The sequence below is a fragment of the Octopus bimaculoides genome, chromosome 7, assembly GCF_046866305.1.
Source record: "Octopus bimaculoides isolate indiv1 chromosome 7, ASM4686630v1, whole genome shotgun sequence".
In the NCBI taxonomy this organism is placed as follows: Eukaryota; Metazoa; Mollusca; class Cephalopoda; order Octopoda; family Octopodidae; genus Octopus; species Octopus bimaculoides.
Genome location: NC_142934.1, coordinates 5,150,664 through 5,165,809, shown reverse-complemented (window position 1 = coordinate 5,165,809; position 15,146 = coordinate 5,150,664). Strand labels below are relative to the sequence as shown.

The following is a 15,146-nucleotide window of genomic DNA, read 5'->3' as shown; positions in this document are numbered from 1 at the left end:
TCCGAATTAGCAGAATCGTTAGCGAGCCGGATAAAATGCTAACTAATATTTCTACCGGCTCTTTGTGACTTCAAGTCCAAATTCCACCGAGGTCGACTTTGCCTTTCATATTTTCGGGGTCGACAAAATAAGTACCAGCTGGACAGTGGGAAGGTTGATTTAATCGACTTACTCCTCCCCCGAAATTGCAGGCTTTGTGCCAAAACTTGAAACCAATATTTCACGAGGCACCGAGCTAGCAGAATCTTTGATGAGTCGGATTAAATGCTTAGCAGCATTTCTTCCGGCTCTTTACGTTATAAGTTCAAATGTCTTTTCTCCTTTCGGGCTCGATAAAATAAGTACCAGTTGAACACTGGGGGTCAATGAAATTAGCTATTTTCGTTTCCTTAAAACTGCTGGCTTTTTGCCAAAATTACAAAGTATTATTAGCATGAGCAAGGCAGCGAGCTGGCAGAATCGTCAGCGGCATTTATTCCGATTCAATACATTCTGAGTTCAAATTTTGTCGAGGTAGACTTTGTTTTTCCTTCTTTCAGGGTCGATGAAATAAGTACCATTTGAGTACCAGGGTCGATGTAATCAACTATCCCCTTTCTCTCTCAAACTGCTGGTCTCGTGCCAAAGTTGAAACATAGGTGCAGGCATGGCCGTGTGGTAAGAAGCTTGCTTCCCAACCACATCATTCCGGGTTCAGTCCCACTGCGTGGCACCTTGGGCAATTGTCTCTATTATAATCTCCGGCTGACCAAAGCCTTGTGAGTGGATTTAGTAGACGGAAACTGAAGAAGCTTGTCGTATATATATATATATATATATATAAAACAAATAATAAATGAGTATATGCATATATACGTACAGGTATGTGCATACCTACGTCTACCTGTATATATGGGTGCATATTTGGGTACAGGACATTGCAAACAAAACGTAGACAAAAAAGTAATAATAACCAGAGTACAGAACACACACACAGGCCACATAGAGAACATTTTCCTTCATCAGTTACCCCCATTCTAACACAGGCGTAGAGAGAGAGAGAGAGAGAGAGAGAGAGAGAGAGAGAGAGAAGTAATGGTGTCAATAAGAGGCAAAGGTGTCAGGTAATGCTGAGTAAGTGCTATGGACAAATCATAGATAAGCTCCAGGTTCGGTGATTATGCGAATAAGGGGTCTAACGTAGATCATATATCAGCATGTGTATATATATATATATATTTTTTTTTTTTTTTCAGAGTGAGATAAAAACCAAGTCTGTGAAATAAAAAAATCTTCACAGCCTTGGTTTTTTATCTCATTCTGAAAAAAAAAAATTATATGTGTGTGTGTTTGTGTGTATACGTATATGTTTGTGTGTCTGTGTTTTTCCCCCCACCATCGCTTGACAACCGATGTTGGTGTGTTTACGTCCCCCGTAGCTTAGCGGTTCAGCAAAAGACACCGATAGAATAATTACTAGGCTTACAAAGAATAAATCCTGGGGTCGATTCATTCAACCAAAGGCGTTGCTCCAGCATGGCCGCAGTCAAATGAAACCAATAAGAAAGACAGTAATCTCTAACAATATTTAATCGTGAAAATGTAGCAGGATTTTTTTTTATACATCAAATGGCTCTGGAGAACCTTTAGGGTCAAAAAGGGAACCAAGTGGTTCCATAGACAAAATATGGTTGAGTATCACTATGTTATTCTTTTATTTTTTTTTTTTTTTTTTTTTTCAGTCATTTGACTGCGGCCATGCTGGAGCACCACCTTTAGTCGAACAAATCGCCCCCAGGACTTATTCTTTGTCAGTTATTGCTCCTGCGTTACATCCAAGACATACAACATTGATGGTGATACTCTTGCAACTGTGATCCTGAAACTCCAGGATGGAAAAGCACCTGGAAGAGACTTGATTGTTGGATATTGGTGCAAGAAGCTAACCTTCTACCGGCCATATCTGATCAATCTGTACCAGAAAGCTCTCAATGGGAACAGTAGCATACAACACTGGCTAGCTCTGGCAGAGACAAAACTGATCCCCAAATGCAGAACCACCCACATGGCAAAAAAAAACTACCGGTCAATTGCATGCCAGAACTTAATGTATGAAATATATACAGCTTGCTTAAACCTCTTCCTCCAGGACCATTGTGAAACCAATAACAGCATCACAGCAGAACAAGCAACTGAGAAGAAAGGAGTCTGGGGATAAGCAAAACAGTTGTTAATCAACAAAACTGTGATGTCAGAGGTGCGAGTTCATAGTAGGAACTAGTTTCAATGTGGCTAGACTACAAAAAAGCTTTTGACTCTGTTCCCCACTCATGGATGCTAGATGCCCTTCAACTTGCTAAAGTTCCAGTGAGAATAGCCAAAGCCATAGCTGGCCTGATTCCATCGTGGGCCACCATCTTGAAATTAAACACGAAGAGTTACTGTATTATCACTGATAGAATACAGTATCGCAAAAGCATATTCCAAGGAGACAGCCTCTCTGTGATGTTGTTTATACTTTCTGTAAACCCCTTGTCTTTCATGTTCAGGAAGTTTGAAGGATGTCTCACTGGAAACAGAAATACCAAAATTACACACTGCTTCTTTGTGGATGACTTGAAGCTCTATGCAAAGAATATGCACGAGATGGAAAAGAGCCTTGACTTAGTTGCAACATTCTCAAAGGATGTAGAATTGGAGTTTGGTCAGGATAAATGTTGTTATATGGTTGCAAAAAGGGATAAAACTATAAACCAGACTAGCAATATTTCCATCAATGACTTGACTATTTCCCCTATACCTGACGAGGAATGTTACAAGTATCTAGGGGTGGATGAAAACATATCTTACAATGGCATCTGTAACAAAAGACGTGTCACTAAAGAATATTACAGCCGAATAAAGAAAATTTGGACCTCAGAGTTGTCTGCATTCAATAAAACAGTGGCCCACAATGTGTTTGCAGTGCCAACACTCATACCAACATTTGGGCTACTTGATTGGACGCTGGATGTGAAAACCCGAAAATACTAATAAGCACACATAATTTCCACATAAACAGTGGCGTAGACCTAAAACGTAAACAAGGCTTAACATCGATCCAAAATACCTTTGAATGTCGTATCATATTCTTTCGGCAACATCTTTTATCCACCAAGTGTCGAAGTACATCCCTCGACTAAGTGTGTAAACATGAGGCAGATAGCATCATAAAACTTGGAAGGCAGCTCCTTCAGCAGCATTCCTTGTCTGATAACCTACAAATCGTCTTTTCTCAAGTGTAAGGCCTCACGTTTCTGCAGTTTCATAGTAATTTAAGACCCGTGCAACGCCGGTTACTTCTGCTAGTGAAATGGATGAAGGGAGTAGTAAGTACTTACTAGTAGCTTGTGCAGTGCAGAGGCTGTTATTGTTTTAACTATCTCATGCTACACATAGAAATCGCTTTCATTTATTGCAATGGAAAGCCTCACTGCCGGATGTTTACTGTTATTGGCAGTGGCTATTTTGAGGTCACGTGGGGTCACAATGTGTGTGCACACCATGGTGGAGATTAATTGTTTATGCATCGGAGAAGGAATGGGGTCAGTGTTCTGAGAAAAACAAATCAGGAGCTACCTCAACAAAGGAATTTTGTTCGAATGTGAGTTTGTCGAATTGTGCTCAAACAAAGCGCAATTTAATGAAATGAACCATGGCATAAGACTCGTTGGGTGAAAATGCATTCGTTTACCGAGTTTGGTTTAAATCGGATCAATGATTCCGGCGCTATGGCCTGCCTTAAAGACATTTTTTGAGTCGGGTTTTTTCCTGTGCTGTGCTCAAACGAAACGGAATTTGAAAAAAATAATAACGAAACGAAAAACCTTCGGTAAGAATGCATAGGTATGTCAAGTTTGATCAAAATCGGATGATCTTTTTAAAAAATCGATAATTATCGATCGAATTTTTGCGAAAACCGAACATTGATTGAAGCAGTTGTTATGACTAACACATGCCTCGGAACATACCAAATGCATGTCTGAAATTTCAATCGAATCGGTTTTTAATGATCTGAAAATAAACAAAAATTAACTAAAATTAACTAGAAAAAAAAAACAAAATAGATTCCAAAATGATTCAATAATAGAATTCTTGAAAAAAATAGATTCCAAAATTTAAAAATGCCATAAATTCCAAAATTTAAAAAATCGGCGAGAACTTAGTTGCCAACCCAATATATATTGGTTTCAAATTTTGGCACGACGCCAGCAATTTCGGGGAGAGGGCAAATCGATTACATTGAGCTCAGCACTCAAATGGTACTTATTTTATCGACACTGAAACGATAAAAGGCAAAATTAACCGCTGACGAAATTTGAACTCTGAACGGACGAAAGTCCGCTGAGCATATTACCCGGTGTGTTAACGATTCCGCCAACTGACAGCCTTACGTTGTATTAATTCTAAATATGTACAACAGACTTGATTTTCGTGGCTGAACAACTTTACGTTACTTCATTTTAGTGTAGTTTATTGAAATGCGAAAATTTTATTTTAGTTGGCACTCCGTCGGTTACGACGACGAATGTTCCACTTAATACGTTCTATGGGACAACTAGCCTGTAAAATTAACCTGCAAGTGGCTGAGCACTCCACGGACACGCGTATCCTTGATGTAGCTCTCAAGGAAATTCAGCGTGGGACAAGGCTGGCCCTTTGAAATAGAGGTACAACTCATTTTTGCTAGCTGAGTGGATTGGAGCAATGTGAAATAAAGTGTCTTGCTCAAGAACACAACGCGCCGCCGGGAGTCGAACACACATTCGTAAGTCGAGCACTGAAACCACAAAGCCACACTTTTAAATTTAAAAAATTTTAAATAACTGCTATCAATGTTGTAACTACTGCTACAAACAATAAATTTGTGTCGGACTAGGAAGATTTTGATTGAATAAATCGACCGCGATGTGCATAAATGATTTGTCTGACTACACCTTGTATTTTGTTACCTGTCAGTGTGATTGAGCACAACAAAGGTTGAGGGCCAAAAATCGCCTACCTAGTTCTGTTTAAATGCCAAAATCACCAGTTTTCTTCCTGTTTTCTCTTTTCTTCTTTTTCTTTTAATAATTGGTTTGTTTTTGCCTCTGAAGAAAATAATAAATTTGTATACTAACACTATGTCGCGCCCGACTAATATTATTTCGATAGAAAAAATAATAATAGAAGGCGTCGACTTCTGGTTTATTTTTAGATCTTCAAAATTTTAGTTTCAAATTTTAGCACAAGGTTAGGAAGTTCGGATCAAGGTTAAGTCGATTACTTCGACCCCATTGTTCATCAAGTACTAGTTTTATTGATCCCGAAAGGATGAAAGGCAAAGTCGACCTTGGCGGAATTTGAACTCAGAACATAAAGACGGACGAAATGGCGCTAAGGAGAGGTAGGGGCAAATACGGCAGCGTGGGTGGAGCAGGGGAACGAGCCAGGCTGGGAGGTGGGGTTAGGGAAGAAACTGTGGACCAGGAGGTCACGCAGGTAGTGGGTTCGTTTGAAGGAGGGAAGAGGAAGGTTGGGCAAGATGTACGAGGTGGAGGGGTCGGACTGGAGTCGCCGGAAGGCTCGGAAATGGTGCGTTGGATGGGGCAGGGTGGAGGGATGGTAGGTGAGGAGAAACAGGAGACGGGCAACGGTGGAGCGGGTGTGGGGAGAAAGAGCAGAGACACGGTCCACGGAACAAGGGCTATGTGGATAGTGGTGAGGGGATATCCACGAGGGATGAAGTGGCGAGCCATGAGTTGAGACTGAGTCTCAAAGTCATGGTTGTCACTGCAGAGCCTGCACAGACGGAGGAATTGGGAGTAAAGGATAGAGAGCTTGGTGTGGGTAGGGTGGGAGGAGTATAAGTTAAGGTAGGAGTGTGAGTCGATGTGTTTGTAGTGGATGGGGGTAGTGAGAGCTGAATGGTGTATACTGACAGAAATGCCGAGAAATGCGACGGAAGTGTTAGAAATAGTGCAGGAGAATTCGAGGGCAGGATGGAAGGATTGGACAAAAGAGAAGGAGTTTAGTTGTTCGCGGGAGAGTGAGATCGCACCGATACAGTCATCGATATAACGACCGTATAATTCGGGAGCGGGACCAGTGAGTCGTGAGAATATTTGGGCCTCAACGTAGCCAACGAACAAGTTCGCATTGTTGGGGCCAATTCTTGTTCCCATGGCCACTCCCGAGATTTGTTGATAAAAATCCTCCGCGAACGAGAAGCAGTTGAGAGAGAGAACAAGTTCAGCCAGACGAAGAAGTGTGGATGTGTCAGGTTGGGGGCTGGGTCGAAGGTCCAGAAAGTGTTTCAATGCAAGAAGTCCTTCGTTGTGTAGGATGACCGTATATAAACTCTTGATATCAAGAGGGAAGAGAAGTTTAGAGGGGCCAGAAGGAAAAGGAGAAAGAGTTAAAGAGATGGAGAGCATGGTTAGTGTCGTGGATATGGGAGGGGAGGGGAGGGAAGCTGAGGGAGGCAAATACACGGTCGAGGTATTTAGGGATCAATTCCGTAGGGCAGTTGCAGGTGGAGATGATGGGGCGGCCAGGATTGTTGGGCTTGTGGATTTGGGAAAGGAAGTAAATGGCGGGGGTGCACGGAGTGCGGACAATGAGGTTGGAGGTGGTGGGAGGGAGACGGGGGAGGAAATGAGGTCATGGATAGTGGAGGACCCAATCTGTTCGTAGTCATGCGTGGGGATGGGGGGTAGAGGGCAGTAGAAGGAGGTGTCTGGATTTGGCGGAGAGCTTCAGCCTTGTAGAGGTCTGCGCGCCACACCACCACGGCTCCATCCTTATCGGCTGGTTTTATGATAATATCTTGGCGGCATTGGAGACATGGGAAGGCCGAGAGTTCGGCGGGGGAGATGTTAAGATGTCGAAGACGTCTGCAAAAGGTGAACCGGTCCACAACACGTTGGCAGATGCTTGCAAAATGATCAACTGCTTGGAACTTTCCAGGAACTGGCGTCCAGTGGGATGGTCAGTAGCCCAGATCGGTGAAGCAGTCCTCTTCATTAGATGCAGGTGTAGTGTTGTGTAGAAGTGCATATAGCATGACGCGGCGCACAAAGCTATGAATACAAGCACGGATCTGAAACTCGTTACTGCATGGAATGAGGAAGATGAAGCGCAGGCATACATATAGGCAATGTTATTAAAATTAATAATAATAATAATCCTTTCTACTAAAGGCAAAATGCCTGGAATTGGGTGGGGTCCAGTCGATTAGGTCGACTCCAGTACGCAACTGGCACTTAATTTATCGACCCCGAAAGGATGAAAGACACAGCCGACCTCGGCAAAATTTGAACTCAGAACGTAGCGACGCGCGAAACACCGATAAGCATTTCGTCCAGCATGCTAACGACTCTGCCAACTCGCCACCCTAATAATACTAATAATAATAATAATAATAATATCTTTATGCATATATATATATGTATGTATATGTGCATGTGTGTGTGTGTGTGTGTGTGTGTGTGTTTATATATATATATATATATATAAAAACAAATAGTAAATGAGTATATGCATATATACGTACAGGTATGTGCGTACCGACATCCACCTGTATGTATAGGTGCATATCTGGGTACAGGACATTGCAAACAAAACGTAGACGAGAAAACACACAAGCCACATAGAGAACATTCTACTTCATCAGCTACCCCCGTTTTAACACCGGCGTTTCGAAGAGCTGGGCAGGACGCATCGTTAAAACGGCTCTTCCCATGGACCGCAAATTAAATTTGTATACACAAATTAAATCTTGCCATGGAGGAATGTAGTGGCGGACAAAAAACAAGACAGGAAAACAAACAGAAAAGGCTTTACGGCCAGACGAGAAAAATTATGTGTGTATGAACGCTGTGAGGCACGAACTTGAAAGGGACGAAGTAGTTCGAGTGTTTGCTCGGCGATAGCCAAGGAAGAAAAGGATTATTGACCGGAAGCATGTGACCATGCCGGTGTAAGGGGAAGAGAGAGAGTGGTAGAGGGAGAAACAAAGGGAGGAAGTAGAAGAATAGGTGAGCAACGAGAGGAAAAGAGAAAGAGAGGAAGTACGAGGGCGAAAAAAGAGATACGTAGAAGTAACAGAGGAAGAACGAGAGGGGTAAAGCGAGATACGTAGTAGTAAAGAGGAAGAACGAGAGGGGGAAAAATGATAGAGGAAGAACGAGAGGGGGAAAAATGATAGAGGAAGAACGAGAGGGGGAAAAATGATAGAGGAAGAGAAAGAGATAGAGTAGCGTCGGAAAATATACCATTCCCCTGCTAATTTTTGAATGTCACCAGTCAACTAACCATGCTTAAATTCCTCACTCTATCTTTCTTTATTCATACACTCTTTCTTCCCCCCGCCCCTTGACCAAAAATATTTCCCCACCCTCTTCCCTCTAAATTATCTTTTCTTCAAATACCACTCCCCTTACTACATTCTGCGATTCAGCCAAAACAGCTCCAATTGACCTTGCTTAAATTCCTCCTTCCTCTCACTCTACTCTTTTACTCTTTTACTTGTTTCAGTCATTTGACTGTGGCCATGCTGGAGTACCGCCTTTAGTCGAGCAAATCGACCCCGGGACTTATTCTTTGTAAGCCTAGTACTTATTCTGTCGGTCTCTTTTTGCCGAACCGCTAAGTGACAGGGGTATAAACACACCAACATCGGTTGTCAAGCAATGCTAGGGGGACAAACACAGATACAAACATACACACACACATCACATACATATATATATATATATATATATATATATATATATATATATATATATATACGACGGGCTTCTTTCAGTTTCCGTCTACTAAATCCACTCACAAGGCTTTGGTCGGCCCGAGGCTATAGTAGAAGACACTTGCCTAAGGTGCTACGCAGTGGGACTGAACCCGGAATGGTGTGGTTGGTAAGCAAGCTACTAACCACACAGCCATATTCTCTTCTGTTTTCCTTTTTCTTTTTTTCTCTCCTTCTAATCCTTATTTCTCTCTACATTTATATTCTCCTCTTCTACTGTGCTCTCTACACATTCTGATTGGATTTTCCATGCGTCAATATGTACCTCCTTGCGACAATGTAACCTTTAATTTAATCAAGATATCTTTAGCCTGAAGAGTAACCGACAGTATACACCTTACTTGGATTTTTACCATTTCTAAGGTTCCACCCTCTATGAAACATATGCAGCCCGAACCTCACCAATTCCATTCCGTAACTCTTGTATTCTTATTCGGATACCCGGCAACCCTGGTCGTCTACCGTGGAATATCCACAACATGGCTGTGTGGTAAGTAGCTTGCTTACCAACCACATGGTTCCGGGTTCAGTCCCACTGCGTGGCACCTTGGGCAAGTGTTTTCTACTATAGCCTCGGGCCGACCAAGGCCTTGTGAGTGGATTTGGTAGACGGAAACTAAAGGAAGCCTGTCGTATATATGTATGTGTGTGTGTGTGTGTGTGTGTGTGTGTGTGTGTACATGTATATGTTTGTGTGTCTGTGTTTGTCACCACAACATCGCTTGACAACCGATGCTGGTGTGTCTACGTCTCCGTAACTTAGCGGTTCGGCAAAAAGCCCCGATAGAATAAGTACTAGGCTTACACAGAATGAGTCCTGGGGTCGATTTGCTCGACTAAAGGCGGTGCTCCAGCATGGCCACAATCAAATGGCTGAAACAAATAAAACAGTAAAAGAGTAACCTTCCGTTTCAATGAACCACTATCGTCCCTGAAAGTTGGGTTTTTTTCTTATATTTACTACGGATTGCTTGAAGCTAACTTTCTTCCTACACCTCGATCCCTGGATCTTACATGTGTTTGTGTGTGTGTGTATGTATGTGTGCGCGCGCATGTGTGTGTGTGTACGTATGTATGTATGTATATGTTAATACAATTGAAACAATTGTTGGCTACTTAGGCTCTGATCTAAAATAAAGACATGATTGTCTTCATAGACATCATTTGTTAGAAAAAAATATTTTTAAATCTCACAACGAGAGATATTCAGCAACAGTACTTTGGTCCGAACAATTATTCTGTGCTGATGAAGGGAAATAACCCGGAAATCGCAATACACAGATATTGTTTTGAGCTGAGTGGGGGTGCTAGATTCCCTTGTTCGAAAAATATAAGGACACAGATCGTGTCGTATAACCAGCTGGATACGATGTCTCCTGGGGCTAAATTACAGCAACATTCGTCTTTACTACATTATTTGTTGTTACTAAAAATACTCTGAATTTTTGAAAATTCTGTATAAGGATTGTTGGATTTACCTGTCATAAATGAAGATTTACCTGGGATTTGTATTCTACTTACATTTACTGGTATCTACTTGTTGGAAATTTAACCTTATTCTTTTACACTGAGTGCTTACTTGATATCAGCCAGGATTTTTTAATCCCATTTTTTCATCCAGAATGGACGAAAGGCAAAGTTGAGCTCGGCGAGATTTGAGGTCAGAATGAAAAAGCCGGAAGAAATGTATGCATGTATCTATGTATGTATGTGTATGTGTGTATGTATGTATGTCATTATTCAGATTTATTTCAAGATTTCTTGCCAATAGAGAAAGAACCGGTTTCTAACCCAGATCCAAGGTTCCTTCATTGGAATTTCAACATCAACAACAGAGTATTTTTGTTTACATGTGTGTATGTATGTATGTATGTATGTATGTATGTATGTATGTATGTATGTATGTGCAGATTTGTATATTTTGCTTTATGTATGTATTCTCATGCATGTAGCTACATATCTAGACATGCTCATATATATTTAAATGATAAACTTCCGGAAAGTTTTATAGATTTTAACAGTTCCAGTGATGGATTGGATCCGTAGACTTCGAATTAGCTTTCTCCTTTCTGGTTTTGAGAAGCCTAATTTCTCAAGATTGATATTTAGGCAGTGTGTTACATATCCCAGGACCCCAATAATTACAGGTATAAACCTGAACTTGTGATATATGTATGTATGTATGGATGTATGTAAATGACCATAAAGATCTGAATGACGTGAATGAACGCTTGACGAATGGATGTGATGAAATTGACGGAGATGTGTCGTTATTGCATCCAGTGAACGCGGATCTCGCCGCAAAAGGTATTGAATTTTGCATCATTAAATGGTGGAAACCATGTTCAAAATGTTATTTATTAATGGATCTGATTAAAATTATTGAGAAATATGCATTTTTGACAATGTATCCAGACTTTACGCTCACCCTGTACTTGTGTGTGTATGTGTGTGTGAGAGAGAGAGAGAGAGAGAGAGAGAGTGTGTGTGTGTGTGTGTGTGAGTGCGTGTGTGTGCCTGTGTACGTGTGTTCATAGATAGATAGATAGATAGATAGATAGATAGATAGATAGATAGATACGTATGCATATATATATATATATCGCTTTCCTTCCCCCTCCCACCCTCTCTCTCGCCCTCTCTCTCTCTCTCTCCCTCTCTCTCCCTCTCTTTCTCTAGCGCCCAGTTCAGTTCCCTTAGCATTCCCATGGTTTATGTGACTTACACAGAACTTATCACAATTTATACAATTTCACCCAACTTCAAAACATGTTATCGACGCAGCCACCACCACCACCTCCACCATCACCACCACTTTCATAGGATTATTTTCTCCTTTTTCTCCTTTTTCATTAATTTTTATTAGTTCTTTTCTTCTCTCCCATGTTGTACTTGGCCTGTATTGTATGTAATACGTGTGGTTGTTTACCATTGGTGTTCAGTTTCTGTTACTCTCTGGGTGCATAACTTCCTTCTTGTTAGGCGCGGTACGTGAATGTGCGTACAGTACCGTGCAAAAGTCTTCGGCCATTTTAAACTATTGTAAATTGCCAACTTGTAAGTGGATGTTTCACATTGCGTTTTTTTACAGATGAAATATTGGCCCTGTTGGAGTCATTTCCATACCTAATCATTATATTTTGTAGTAGGGGTTCTGAATGGGAGGGGAAGATGCGAGACAATCACCAAAAATGGCCGTGCAAAAGTTTTCGGCCACTTCACATAAACCAATCAAGATACAGTGTTTTGAAACAGAAAAATGTCTGTAAGGAAAATTTATTACATCACATAATGTTCGTTTCAAGAAATAACTGTACATTGTTAATATTTCGTGTGGCTTCCCTTGGCTTGAATAATTACTTCAATGCACCTGGGAAGAGATGCGTACATTCTCTGTGGCTGACCTTGCGTGAATTCTCCTGAAGAGCTCTTCTCTTTAGTTCTGTCCACATTTGCTCGATGATATTTAAGCCAGGGCTCTGAGCTGACCAATCTTTCAATACAGTAAAACCTTCATCAGCCAGACTCTGTTGTGTTGCACGCGATCTGTGGCATGGAACTCTGTCATGCTGAAAAATCTCACCTTCGTCCAAATCTGGTATCAAATTGTCCTTCAGCAACTGGATGTATAAATTCTTATATAGAATTTATCCTATTTAATATATATATATATATATATATATATATATATACCGTAAATCCTCGAGTATAGTCCGCCTTTGAGTATAATACGCAGAGGATTTTTAGAAGGCTGTACCTCTGAAAAACCTAAACCTTGCGTATAATACGCACCCCTTCTCTAACTTGAGTCAAGGAGGTCTATATAACGTCCTTGGTTTGTAAACGTATATACGATAGTATCCTTTATTTTTATTGTATATATAACATAATGCAAACGTGTAGCTTTTTTGTGCGCTTTGTTTGCAGAAAATAAAGAAATAACAGTAATAACGTCAGTGAAAAATAAATATTAAGTAAATTGTCTTTCACATATTTATCACTTAGAAAATTTTGCTTAGAAAAAATATATATATATATATATATATATATATATATATATATATATATATATATATATATATATATATATATATATATATATATATATATATATATATATATATATATATATATATATATATATATATATATATATATATATATATATATATATATATATATATATATATATATATATATATATATCACACATACTCTTATATGAAGTTGCTTTGATAGGAGATGACTTTCTTTCTTTATAAAATGCAAAAGTTTTTCGCTTCTGTCAAGTAGTGACACGTTTACAATTGTTTTAAATGACAACGTATTCATTCCTCTCCTATAAAAATGTGTTAAATCGTTTGGTAATTCAATAAATATCTAACACACACACACACACACACATACACATATATATATATATATATACATACACATCCGCCCACGCTACATACATAGATCTTCATGTGAAAGAGTGTGTGTGTGTATGCTTGAGAGAAAGGAAGCAATTTTGGCCGATTGTTTAAGAAGCTCGCTTAACAACTCCAATGACATAGGTTCGATCCCAAAGAATTGCATCGTGGACAAGTTTTCTTTTTGTTTTGTAGCCTTTGTCGACACTTACTTTGTGAACGAAATAGGGTAGACGGGTGGAATGTATATGTCTGAGAATAACTTTAAAGCTAGACGTGACCGTGGTATACTCAGCCCACTTATTCAATCGAACAAATGAATCGTGTGTAATCGTTAGTCCTACAATATATACATACATACATACATACATATATATATATATATATATATATATATATATATATATATATATATATATATAACTACGTTAAGGGTACACGTGTCTATGGAGTGCTCAACCACTTACACGTTAATTTCACGAGCAAGCTGTTCCGTTGATTACAACCTGGATCAAATTACTTCCTGGATCAATTTATTCGACTAAAACTCTTCAATATGGTACTTCAGCATGGCCGCAGTCCAGACACTGAAACAAGTATAAAATTAAAAAGATATATAAGATGAAGCTAAAAAAAAGAAAAGAAAAAGAAAAGATCTGTCTGCAACAAACTAAATGTGAACGTGTAAAACTTAGCTGAGAAGTAACAGGCGAAGGGTAGACAACTCCTCTGGGAAGTAAATGCGATGCAAAATGGTTGAAGTGACTTTATATCGAAGTCTGTTCAATGTTATTTGAACAGGCACATTATTAGTGGTGATGGTTGGGTGCTGGTTTAGGGAGATCGTTTTCTAGAAGAAAGATATAAGGAATGATGGCCTACCTAAGCATGTACGGGAACTAGAGTTTATAGTCCAGAATCACAGGGATGTTAATACTGCTATTTGCGGGCATACCTACACAAGTGTGCCCCTATGACTCTGTTTCCTCATAACTTCCAGAAAATGAATATTTTTAATGAACTTTTCTACAATTACGCTTCAGATGGTGCAGACTATGATTATATCAGAATTTGTGTTGAAAAAATTTCTCTGGGGGCACGGTGAGTAGTTTCGGAAAATTTACAAGAATCGGGTTTGTTTTCTCGAAACTTTCAGAAAAACGGGTAGTCTTTTTAATGAAATTTTCTTCAAATACCTTTCAGAGTGTATAGATTAGGATTATATCGGAATTTAATAATATATAATGTCTAAAAGTTGATGAATACCACCTCTTGATCCCCTCCATTTTCTTATTGCTGTATAAATTAAGGGTAAAATAACTTTTTACCCTCACCCATTTATTACACTCGGTGAGGTGATTGCCATGCAATGAAAAAACACCTGTGTATTAATAATTGGGTATTCTACCAGCAGTATATTGGATAGATATTATCCCTTAGTTGGTTGGGTTCACAACCACTAACTCTTTTGGAATTATATATACATATATATATATATATATATATATATATATATATATATATATATATATATATATATATATATATATATATATATATATATATATATAATAATAATAATAATAATATGACAACAAAAGAATGAAAGACACCTCGATATTATGTAAAATAGAGGAATTTATCCATAAATATAATATGTGACAATTAGTTTGTTGTCATAATAAAACTCGGAGTTTCGGATACCGGTGCTGAAATCTGCTCCGCGGCATCTCTTCGCCGGAGCAGATTTCAGCATCGGTATCCGAAACTCTGAGTTTTATTATGACAACCAATAAGTGTCATAAATATATATATATATAATATATATATATATATATATATATATATATATATATATATATATATATATATATATATATATATATATATATATATATATATATATATATATATATATATATATACCA

General features: G+C 39.1%; 1 protein-coding gene across 2 annotated transcripts in view; it reads left to right on the top strand.

Moving 5' to 3' along the window:
• The window catches only part of LOC106881921 (ETS homologous factor-like), a 46,910-nt gene extending 41,958 nt beyond the window's left edge, over positions 1 to 4,952 (top strand). For both annotated transcript variants that reach the window (XM_089354683.1, XM_089354682.1), the window contains one exon: positions 1,722 to 4,952. In XM_089354683.1, the coding sequence (XP_089210809.1) occupies positions 1,722 to 1,758 (37 nt within the window). In that variant the 3' untranslated portion in view covers positions 1,759 to 4,952. The remainder of the gene's footprint in view (positions 1 to 1,721) is intronic.
• Positions 4,953 to 15,146: the final 10,194 nt, after the last annotated feature.